At 42.2% G+C, this 11,614-nt stretch overlaps 2 protein-coding genes across 4 annotated transcripts; both read right to left on the bottom strand.

Moving 5' to 3' along the window:
- Positions 1–1,392: 1,392 nt before the first annotated feature.
- On the bottom strand, positions 1,393–4,571 carry LOC141375794 (E3 ubiquitin-protein ligase RBBP6-like). 2 transcript variants are annotated; one of them, XM_087265048.1, is made up of 7 exons: positions 4,248–4,571; positions 3,958–4,054; positions 3,779–3,854; positions 3,551–3,639; positions 3,414–3,474; positions 3,172–3,311; positions 1,393–3,076 (listed from the first exon to the last, which is right to left on the bottom strand). In XM_087265048.1, the coding sequence occupies exons 1-7, from the start codon at positions 4,306–4,308 to the stop codon at positions 2,902–2,904; spliced, it is 699 nt and encodes a 232-aa protein (XP_087121174.1). In that variant the 5' UTR covers positions 4,309–4,571; the 3' UTR covers positions 1,393–2,901. The 2 variants fall into 2 exon arrangements, with proteins under 2 accessions (XP_087121174.1, XP_087121175.1); XM_087265049.1 differs by lacking the exon at positions 3,414–3,474 and having other exon boundaries at positions 2,815–3,076.
- Positions 4,572–6,470: 1,899 nt separating this feature from the next.
- On the bottom strand, positions 6,471–9,246 carry LOC141375736 (E3 ubiquitin-protein ligase RBBP6-like). 2 transcript variants are annotated; one of them, XM_087265046.1, is made up of 7 exons: positions 8,923–9,246; positions 8,633–8,729; positions 8,454–8,529; positions 8,226–8,314; positions 8,089–8,149; positions 7,847–7,986; positions 6,471–7,751 (listed from the first exon to the last, which is right to left on the bottom strand). In XM_087265046.1, the coding sequence occupies exons 1-7, from the start codon at positions 8,981–8,983 to the stop codon at positions 7,577–7,579; spliced, it is 699 nt and encodes a 232-aa protein (XP_087121172.1). In that variant the 5' UTR covers positions 8,984–9,246; the 3' UTR covers positions 6,471–7,576. The 2 variants fall into 2 exon arrangements, with proteins under 2 accessions (XP_087121172.1, XP_087121173.1); XM_087265047.1 differs by lacking the exon at positions 8,089–8,149 and having other exon boundaries at positions 6,822–7,751.
- Between the last annotated feature and the right edge of the window lie 2,368 nt (positions 9,247–11,614).

The following is an 11,614-nucleotide window of genomic DNA, read 5'->3' as shown; positions in this document are numbered from 1 at the left end:
AAGTATAATAAAATAAACAGCAGAACAGTTGGCCATCTCTGAATAATACACAGCGACGTTTCCCTGCACGAACGATTCAGGCCTTCGCCAAGAAGACTCGGGTGAGTCGATGATTCAGGGATTGATTCAACTGTCCGTTCATCCTATTGGCTTCTTTGGCTGAATGAATCGTTCAATGCTTTACTCAAATAAAGCGGCCTCTTGCTGCCACCTATTGGGGGTTTGCTTTTTTGTTTTCAAAAGTACTTTGACACTTTTTTAAAGGCACCTTTAAGTTCATTTTTGCACAAAAGCTCGTCTCTGTGCGTTCCAAATGGTTTGAAATTTCCTTAGCACATGGTTTTCTTGATGCGTTTGAAATTTTCAATGTAAATCCACTCGTACTTGCATTTGATCTTTATTATGCCTTAAAATCAAAACTATACTAAAGGTGTCTTATCCAAATGCAGATTTTCATTCAAAACGTTATGACAGAACCATATTACTTTACAGTGGCCCATGGATATATATATATATATATATATATATATATATATATATATGTGTGTGTGTGTGTTGCTTGTTTCTTATTTACCCATGCAGTGACTTTTAGGCATAAATACTATGTAGGCTTGCTAAAGGGTTGCATGAGAAATGTCATCATCGTGAGAGCTTGACTTTTTTTTTGTCGCTGCCTTTAGTTGTGGTGAAATGAGATGCATCATGTCGTTTATCTGTTTGTGCAGTCTGTACCTTCATTTCTGAATCGTGTGGCATCGTACTTGAAGCCAAGTCATTTAGCCCAAGGCATAGTTGTCTTAGAATGAGTAGTTTGCTGATCAAATTCCACATTTTGATGAGGCAAAACACATCTTGGATGTTTTAATTACTATTTTAGGTGAAAAACAAAACAATGAGATTTGTGTAAAATCTAAAGTTAACCAAGTCCAGCCCGCCATCTTGTCCTGCCTCTCAGTTCTCTTAAGCCTTGGGCCGGCTCTGTGAAGTGGCCTCTTTTGGGCTCATCATTGAAGACCGGACGAGCTGCAACATTTCGTTCTGCCAGGTTCTGGGAGTAGATGAGCATGTCATCGCTCTAGACTATGGTCAACTTGTGAAGTTACTCATACACCTCCGCTCATGGCATATTACCATTAAAATGAAACTTTTCCAGCAGAATATGACGCTCTAAAAAAAAAAAACTCCATCGGCACTGGTAACTATGAAAAACACGACTGAGCACTAATGGTACACTCAACAATTTACACTGACATTTGAAGGATCACCTGACATTAAAGACTGACGTAAGAACGCTGGAGGAACATCAAATTTTAACACGGAAGAGTTTTTTTTGTCTCTCTCAAATTAAAGCAATATTTCTTAATCTTGTTGTTTTTTTTTTTTTTTACTGTACAGTTGCCCCAGGTGTTTATCAGGTGTGATGCCTGCTCATCTGACCTTTGACCTCGGCACTCAACTGCTGCCAGTTTTCTTTCAATGCCATGAGATTTCTGAATTCTACATGCAGGAACCGATGCATTCCTTTTTTTTTTTTTAAACAAAACAGATATGGCAGACACGGCCAAACATTGAAACTTTGGAGGGCATTGAGGGGAAAAAAAAGCACAATATCATCAAGGGGAATAAAAGGTTTGATCAAAGCGTGCGTTTACACACGTTCATTTAAATATGGACAAAACCAACATTGGGTTAATTTTGTTATTAGATTTAAAATGCACGGACCCTATTTGACCCAGTGTTCATATATACATATGTTTTTATGAATGAATATTTTTGCATATAAAAGATAATAAAAGACTGACTAGACAGATTAGATAGTTTAATAGACAGATTGACACGTGTAGTCATTCGTTCCTGTGTATTTGATGACTAGCTTCCAGCAGTATCTGGCTGCAGACTTGCATGCAATCTGAGACACAAAGCACTCAGCGGAGCTAGTGAGGTCACTGTGAGAGGCGGGGTTAGGGGTGCACACTCACTGACAGCCTAGATTTAGCCTGGTTTTAACCAAGCCGTCTATTAGACTTTTAACCCTTATGTATTGTTCATATTGTTCAAGTGGCTGTTTTTTGCCCCCAATGACCTCCATTATAACTAAACTTGTTTTAATTGCAAAGCCATGACACCAGATAGTAACTCATTCTTTATTGTTGGTGGTTTCCCTGTTGGGATGAGATAAAATGAGTCATTTTTACTTTTGATGGTCAGTTGGCACCTTTAAACACCCCAAAAAAATGCTTGCTGGGATGGTACCAAGAGGCTGTGCTCACTTCTGGACAGAGGGGGTGTAGACTTGCAGCTAGTGCCGATAAGTGGTGCAGACGCTGAGGCTGTTCTGTATGCGAGTGTTGAGGTTTTGAAACATCAGCTGACAACGTGTAGGTAGAGAGTAGCAGGTTCTGGGAGTAGATGAGCTTGTCACCGGTGTAGACTTTGACCGACTTGTGAAGTTACTCACAAGACCTCCGCTTATGGGACATTACCATTCAAATGAAACGTTTCCAGCAGAATATGACGCTTCAAAAAACTCCATCGGCACTGGTAACTATGAAAAACACGACTGAGCACTAATAGTGTACTCAACACTTTACACTGACATTTGAAGGATCACCTGACATTAAAGACTGAAGTAAGAACGCTGAAAAAAACCCATCAGATTTTAGCCCAGAAGAGTTTCTCTTTTCCTAAATTAAAGCAAAACTTCATGATATTGTGTTTATGAATTCATTCGTGTGTGTGTGTGTGTGTGTGTGTGTGTGTGTGTGTATGTGTGTGTTGCACTGCTGGAGTGAAGGTTAACCAGTCCACACAGTTCATGCGGCTATAATCTTTATTATCTTTTATTAATAAACTATGTACAATATTTACACGTCGGCTCCAGGTCTCTTGGATGAAGGTCTCTCAGCGACGTGGTCTCTTCTGGTCGCCGCGCGTCTCTGGTGAAGATGGGGAGCGGGACCGTTTCCCTCCGGCGTCCCGGACCGAAGATGCCGCACCTGCTGAGGACGAGGAGGGCAAAGGCTCGGTCTGGCAGGAGAAGGACGGCCTCTTTCTCTTCTCAGCAGCATAGGCCTCACTGAACAGATCGAGCGCAAACACACACAAGCAGACATCATGTGAGATTTGGACAAACACTAGAACATGCGGCTATGCCAAGTACAGTTTACTCACGCGTCTATGATGGGAATGACGTATCGGCCGCTGCCGTCTATCATGACTCCCTTTCGGTCTGGGTCGTCCACCTCCAACAGGAAGCTGCGGGGAATCCCTGTGCTCTTCCGGATGCGCTTGTGCGGCGCGGAGCGGCTGCCCTGTGAATTGAGGAGTGACAGTCAAACTCTGAGCAAACAATCTGACTGATGAGGACAAGAGCTCAAGTTCACAGCAACCGTGAGCTTGGAAAACCCAGTTACCACATTAGTGGGGCAGTGCCTAATGTGGTGTCCCGGGATCCCAAGCAGCCTCATGGCCTCACTAGTGAACATCAGAACCATGAGAATCAGCTCAGACATCTCTCACAAAGCAAACCTGTCAGTGTCTGAACGCTCACCTGCTGGAGTAGTAGCACAGGCTGGACTGGTACATCACCGCTTTCAGCTTGTCCTCCTCTGACGCCTTTGCCTCAGCCAGATTCTCAGTCTGTTTCACAGGCATTTGCACATTTGAATCTTTTTCACCCTCAACCCTTCAAACAATCTCAAATCTCCCTAAGAAGCTGAGTGCGTGTGCGTATATTGTGTGCTTTACATTGCTATTGTGCTATTCATTTGTTCAATACCTTCAACAACTGCTCCAGTGAGAGGAGTGAAGGATCAGCTCTAGGTGAAGGTTCACGCCAGCGTCCAGCTTGATGTCTGCAAAACAAAGGAGCTTGTGTGACTAAAACACCAGGGACAGACCAGGAGTCTTCATATAACATCTAACAGAGGACGCGTGTGCTCATTTCACAGCACTTACCCAACAAATCTTCTGTTTGAGGACTTCAGTCCCGCCGCAGGGATCCGTCTGATGATGACCGACGTGTTTTTAGGGATGAGAGCATCATCTGTGTATTCTGACAGCAAAATAAAATCAGAATCAGCACATAATTATGGAGCACGGTATACTTTGAGAGCCATTAGCCTTTTAAAACAGCCAAAACATCCCTACATGTCAGCATCAGCACCACCTTACAGCTTCCAGAAGTGTCTGATGTAACGCATCTAATGTTAGCGTAGAACAGTTGAAGTGTCTTTTCCTCAACTCACCTTCATCAGTCTGGGCGTTGCTGATCTTCAGCTGGCAGAACTTCAGCCTCTTGCTCCTCATGATCTGCCGCTTCAGCTGATGTTGAGGCCTTCAAACTGGAGCGAGTCGTAGGTGAGTCGACTCTGGAACCTGTAGTGAACACAAGACATACTGAACACAAACACAAAGCACAGCGTAATAAAAAGGGTCAAACCTGAGTGATGGGAACAGCAGGCGATCAATCGACGTATCCAACGATCAATAATATCGATAATCTGGAAAAATTGTCACGGAGGACGCAGAGATCAGATGCCAATCGACACAGCGAGATTCAAACAACACCCACAGGACGGTTGTCATGGATGCTGATGATGAACACGTGACGCATGCGCTGTACAACTTCCGGCAATATTATCATTATTAATATTAATTTTATTGATAGTAGTAGTAAAATCATTGCGATAAGTATAATAAAATAAACAGCAGAACAGTTGGCCATCTCTGAATAATACACAGCGACGTTTCCCTGCACGAACGATTCAGGCCTTCGCCAAGAAGACTCGGGTGAGTCGATGATTCAGGGATTGATTCAACTGTCCGTTCATCCTATTGGCTTCTTTGGCTGAATGAATCGTTCAATGCTTTACTCAAATAAAGCGGCCTCTTGCTGCCACCTATTGGGGGTTTGCTTTTTTGTTTTCAAAAGTACTTTGACACTTTTTTAAAGGCACCTTTAAGTTCATTTTTGCACAAAAGCTCGTCTCTGTGCGTTCCAAATGGTTTGAAATTTCCTTAGCACATGGTTTTCTTGATGCGTTTGAAATTTTCAATGTAAATCCACTCGTACTTGCATTTGATCTTTATTATGCCTTAAAATCAAAACTATACTAAAGGTGTCTTATCCAAATGCAGATTTTCATTCAAAACGTTATGACAGAACCATATTACTTTACAGTGGCCCATGGATATATATATATATATATATATATATATATATATATATATGTGTGTGTGTGTGTTGCTTGTTTCTTATTTACCCATGCAGTGACTTTTAGGCATAAATACTATGTAGGCTTGCTAAAGGGTTGCATGAGAAATGTCATCATCGTGAGAGCTTGACTTTTTTTTTGTCGCTGCCTTTAGTTGTGGTGAAATGAGATGCATCATGTCGTTTATCTGTTTGTGCAGTCTGTACCTTCATTTCTGAATCGTGTGGCATCGTACTTGAAGCCAAGTCATTTAGCCCAAGGCATAGTTGTCTTAGAATGAGTAGTTTGCTGATCAAATTCCACATTTTGATGAGGCAAAACACATCTTGGATGTTTTAATTACTATTTTAGGTGAAAAACAAAACAATGAGATTTGTGTAAAATCTAAAGTTAACCAAGTCCAGCCCGCCATCTTGTCCTGCCTCTCAGTTCTCTTAAGCCTTGGGCCGGCTCTGTGAAGTGGCCTCTTTTGGGCTCATCATTGAAGACCGGACGAGCTGCAACATTTCGTTCTGCCAGGTTCTGGGAGTAGATGAGCATGTCATCGCTCTAGACTATGGTCAACTTGTGAAGTTACTCATACACCTCCGCTCATGGCATATTACCATTAAAATGAAACTTTTCCAGCAGAATATGACGCTCTAAAAAAAAAAACTCCATCGGCACTGGTAACTATGAAAAACACGACTGAGCACTAATGGTACACTCAACAATTTACACTGACATTTGAAGGATCACCTGACATTAAAGACTGACGTAAGAACGCTGGAGGAACATCAAATTTTAACACGGAAGAGTTTTTTTTGTCTCTCTCAAATTAAAGCAATATTTCTTAATCTTGTTGTTTTTTTTTTTTTTTACTGTACAGTTGCCCCAGGTGTTTATCAGGTGTGATGCCTGCTCATCTGACCTTTGACCTCGGCACTCAACTGCTGCCAGTTTTCTTTCAATGCCATGAGATTTCTGAATTCTACATGCAGGAACCGATGCATTCCTTTTTTTTTTTTTAAACAAAACAGATATGGCAGACACGGCCAAACATTGAAACTTTGGAGGGCATTGAGGGGAAAAAAAAGCACAATATCATCAAGGGGAATAAAAGGTTTGATCAAAGCGTGCGTTTACACACGTTCATTTAAATATGGACAAAACCAACATTGGGTTAATTTTGTTATTAGATTTAAAATGCACGGACCCTATTTGACCCAGTGTTCATATATACATATGTTTTTATGAATGAATATTTTTGCATATAAAAGATAATAAAAGACTGACTAGACAGATTAGATAGTTTAATAGACAGATTGACACGTGTAGTCATTCGTTCCTGTGTATTTGATGACTAGCTTCCAGCAGTATCTGGCTGCAGACTTGCATGCAATCTGAGACACAAAGCACTCAGCGGAGCTAGTGAGGTCACTGTGAGAGGCGGGGTTAGGGGTGCACACTCACTGACAGCCTAGATTTAGCCTGGTTTTAACCAAGCCGTCTATTAGACTTTTAACCCTTATGTATTGTTCATATTGTTCAAGTGGCTGTTTTTTGCCCCCAATGACCTCCATTATAACTAAACTTGTTTTCATTGCAAAGCCATGACACCAGATAGTAACTCATTCTTTATTGTTGGTGGTTTCCCTGTTGGGATGAGATAAAATGAGTCATTTTTACTTTTGATGGTCAGTTGGCACCTTTAAACACCCCAAAAAAATGCTTGCTGGGATGGTACCAAGAGGCTGTGCTCACTTCTGGACAGAGGGGGTGTAGACTTGCAGCTAGTGCCGATAAGTGGTGCAGACGCTGAGGCTGTTCTGTATGCGAGTGTTGAGGTTTTGAAACATCAGCTGACAACGTGTAGGTAGAGAGTAGCAGGTTCTGGGAGTAGATGAGCTTGTCACCGGTGTAGACTTTGACCGACTTGTGAAGTTACTCACAAGACCTCCGCTTATGGGACATTACCATTCAAATGAAACGTTTCCAGCAGAATATGACGCTTCAAAAAACTCCATCGGCACTGGTAACTATGAAAAACACGACTGAGCACTAATAGTGTACTCAACACTTTACACTGACATTTGAAGGATCACCTGACATTAAAGACTGAAGTAAGAACGCTGAAAAAAACCCATCAGATTTTAGCCCAGAAGAGTTTCTCTTTTCCTAAATTAAAGCAAAACTTCATGATATTGTGTTTATGAATTCATTCGTGTGTGTGTGTGTGTGTGTGTATGTGTGTGTTGCACTGCTGGAGTGAAGGTTAACCAGTCCACACAGTTCATGCGGCTATAATCTTTATTATCTTTTATTAATAAACTATGTACAATATTTACACGTCGGCTCCAGGTCTCTTGGATGAAGGTCTCTCAGCGACGTGGTCTCTTCTGGTCGCCGCGCGTCTCTGGTGAAGATGGGGAGCGGGACCGTTTCCCTCCGGCGTCCCGGACCGAAGATGCCGCACCTGCTGAGGACGAGGAGGGCAAAGGCTCGGTCTGGCAGGAGAAGGACGGCCTCTTTCTCTTCTCAGCAGCATAGGCCTCACTGAACAGATCGAGCGCAAACACACACAAGCAGACATCATGTGAGATTTGGACAAACACTAGAACATGCGGCTATGCCAAGTACAGTTTACTCACGCGTCTATGATGGGAATGACGTATCGGCCGCTGCCGTCTATCATGACTCCCTTTCGGTCTGGGTCGTCCACCTCCAACAGGAAGCTGCGGGGAATCCCTGTGCTCTTCCGGATGCGCTTGTGCGGCGCGGAGCGGCTGCCCTGTGAATTGAGGAGTGACAGTCAAACTCTGAGCAAACAATCTGACTGATGAGGACAAGAGCTCAAGTTCACAGCAACCGTGAGCTTGGAAAACCCAGTTACCACATTAGTGGGGCAGTGCCTAATGTGGTGTCCCGGGATCCCAAGCAGCCTCATGGCCTCACTAGTGAACATCAGAACCATGAGAATCAGCTCAGACATCTCTCACAAAGCAAACCTGTCAGTGTCTGAACGCTCACCTGCTGGAGTAGTAGCACAGGCTGGACTGGTACATCACCGCTTTCAGCTTGTCCTCCTCTGACGCCTTTGCCTCAGCCAGATTCTCAGTCTGTTTCACAGGCATTTGCACATTTGAATCTTTTTCACCCTCAACCCTTCAAACAATCTCAAATCTCCCTAAGAAGCTGAGTGCGTGTGCGTATATTGTGTGCTTTACATTGCTATTGTGCTATTCATTTGTTCAATACCTTCAACAACTGCTCCAGTGAGAGGAGTGAAGGATCAGCTCTAGGTGAAGGTTCACGCCAGCGTCCAGCTTGATGTCTGCAAAACAAAGGAGCTTGTGTGACTAAAACACCAGGGACAGACCAGGAGTCTTCATATAACATCTAACAGAGGACGCGTGTGCTCATTTCACAGCACTTACCCAACAAATCTTCTGTTTGAGGACTTCAGTCCCGCCGCAGGGATCCGTCTGATGATGACCGACGTGTTTTTAGGGATGAGAGCATCATCTGTGTATTCTGACAGCAAAATAAAATCAGAATCAGCACATAATTATGGAGCACGGTATACTTTGAGAGCCATTAGCCTTTTAAAACAGCCAAAACATCCCTACATGTCAGCATCAGCACCACCTTACAGCTTCCAGAAGTGTCTGATGTAACGCATCTAATGTTAGCGTAGAACAGTTGAAGTGTCTTTTCCTCAACTCACCTTCATCAGTCTGGGCGTTGCTGATCTTCAGCTGGCAGAACTTCAGCCTCTTGCTCCTCATGATCTGCCGCTTCAGCTGATGTTGAGGCCTTCAAACTGGAGCGAGTCGTAGGTGAGTCGACTCTGGAACCTGTAGTGAACACAAGACATACTGAACACAAACACAAAGCACAGCGTAATAAAAAGGGTCAAACCTGAGTGATGGGAACAGCAGGCGATCAATCGACGTATCCAACGATCAATAATATCGATAATCTGGAAAAATTGTCACGGAGGACGCAGAGATCAGATGCCAATCGACACAGCGAGATTCAAACAACACCCACAGGACGGTTGTCATGGATGCTGATGATGAACACGTGACGCATGCGCTGTACAACTTCCGGCAATATTATCATTATTAATATTAATTTTATTGATAGTAGTAGTAAAATCATTGCGATAAGTATAATAAAATAAACAGCAGAACAGTTGGCCATCTCTGAATAATACACAGCGACGTTTCCCTGCACGAACGATTCAGGCCTTCGCCAAGAAGACTCGGGTGAGTCGATGATTCAGGGATTGATTCAACTGTCCGTTCATCCTATTGGCTTCTTTGGCTGAATGAATCGTTCAATGCTTTACTCAAATAAAGCGGCCTCTTGCTGCCACCTATTGGGGGTTTGCTTTTTTGTTTTCAAAAGTACTTTGACACTTTTTTAAAGGCACCTTTAAGTTCATTTTTGCACAAAAGCTCGTCTCTGTGCGTTCCAAATGGTTTGAAATTTCCTTAGCACATGGTTTTCTTGATGCGTTTGAAATTTTCAATGTAAATCCACTCGTACTTGCATTTGATCTTTATTATGCCTTAAAATCAAAACTATACTAAAGGTGTCTTATCCAAATGCAGATTTTCATTCAAAACGTTATGACAGAACCATATTACTTTACAGTGGCCCATGGATATATATATATATATATATATGTGTGTGTGTGTGTGTTGCTTGTTTCTTATTTACCCATGCAGTGACTTTTAGGCATAAATACTATGTAGGCTTGCTAAAGGGTTGCATGAGAAATGTCATCATCGTGAGAGCTTGACTTTTTTTTTGTCGCTGCCTTTAGTTGTGGTGAAATGAGATGCATCATGTCGTTTATCTGTTTGTGCAGTCTGTACCTTCATTTCTGAATCGTGTGGCATCGTACTTGAAGCCAAGTCATTTAGCCCAAGGCATAGTTGTCTTAGAATGAGTAGTTTGCTGATCAAATTCCACATTTTGATGAGGCAAAACACATCTTGGATGTTTTAATTACTATTTTAGGTGAAAAACAAAACAATGAGATTTGTGTAAAATCTAAAGTTAACCAAGTCCAGCCCGCCATCTTGTCCTGCCTCTCAGTTCTCTTAAGCCTTGGGCCGGCTCTGTGAAGTGGCCTCTTTTGGGCTCATCATTGAAGACCGGACGAGCTGCAACATTTCGTTCTGCCAGGTTCTGGGAGTAGATGAGCATGTCATCGCTCTAGACTATGGTCAACTTGTGAAGTTACTCATACACCTCCGCTCATGGCATATTACCATTAAAATGAAACTTTTCCAGCAGAATATGACGCTCTAAAAAAAAAAAACTCCATCGGCACTGGTAACTATGAAAAACACGACTGAGCACTAATGGTACACTCAACAATTTACACTGACATTTGAAGGATCACCTGACATTAAAGACTGACGTAAGAACGCTGGAGGAACATCAAATTTTAACACGGAAGAGTTTTTTTTGTCTCTCTCAAATTAAAGCAATATTTCTTAATCTTGTTGTTTTTTTTTTTTTTTACTGTACAGTTGCCCCAGGTGTTTATCAGGTGTGATGCCTGCTCATCTGACCTTTGACCTCGGCACTCAACTGCTGCCAGTTTTCTTTCAATGCCATGAGATTTCTGAATTCTACATGCAGGAACCGATGCATTCCTTTTTTTTTTTTTAAACAAAACAGATATGGCAGACACGGCCAAACATTGAAACTTTGGAGGGCATTGAGGGGAAAAAAAAGCACAATATCATCAAGGGGAATAAAAGGTTTGATCAAAGCGTGCGTTTACACACGTTCATTTAAATATGGACAAAACCAACATTGGGTTAATTTTGTTATTAGATTTAAAATGCACGGACCCTATTTGACCCAGTGTTCATATATACATATGTTTTTATGAATGAATATTTTTGCATATAAAAGATAATAAAAGACTGACTAGACAGATTAGATAGTTTAATAGACAGATTGACACGTGTAGTCATTCGTTCCTGTGTATTTGATGACTAGCTTCCAGCAGTATCTGGCTGCAGACTTGCATGCAATCTGAGACACAAAGCACTCAGCGGAGCTAGTGAGGTCACTGTGAGAGGCGGGGTTAGGGGTGCACACTCACTGACAGCCTAGATTTAGCCTGGTTTTAACCAAGCCGTCTATTAGACTTTTAACCCTTATGTATTGTTCATATTGTTCAAGTGGCTGTTTTTTGCCCCCAATGACCTCCATTATAACTAAACTTGTTTTAATTGCAAAGCCATGACACCAGATAGTAACTCATTCTTTATTGTTGGTGGTTTCCCTGTTGGGATGAGATAAAATGAGTCATTTTTACTTTTGATGGTCAGTTGGCACCTTTAAACACCCCAAAAAAATGCTTGCTGGGATGGTACCAAGAGGCTGTG

The sequence above is a fragment of the Danio rerio genome, chromosome 8 (genome assembly GCF_052040795.2).
Source record: "Danio rerio strain M-AB ecotype USA chromosome 8, GRCz13ab, whole genome shotgun sequence".
In the NCBI taxonomy this organism is placed as follows: domain Eukaryota; kingdom Metazoa; phylum Chordata; class Actinopteri; order Cypriniformes; family Danionidae; genus Danio; species Danio rerio.
This window is presented reverse-complemented; position numbering and strand designations above follow the sequence as displayed.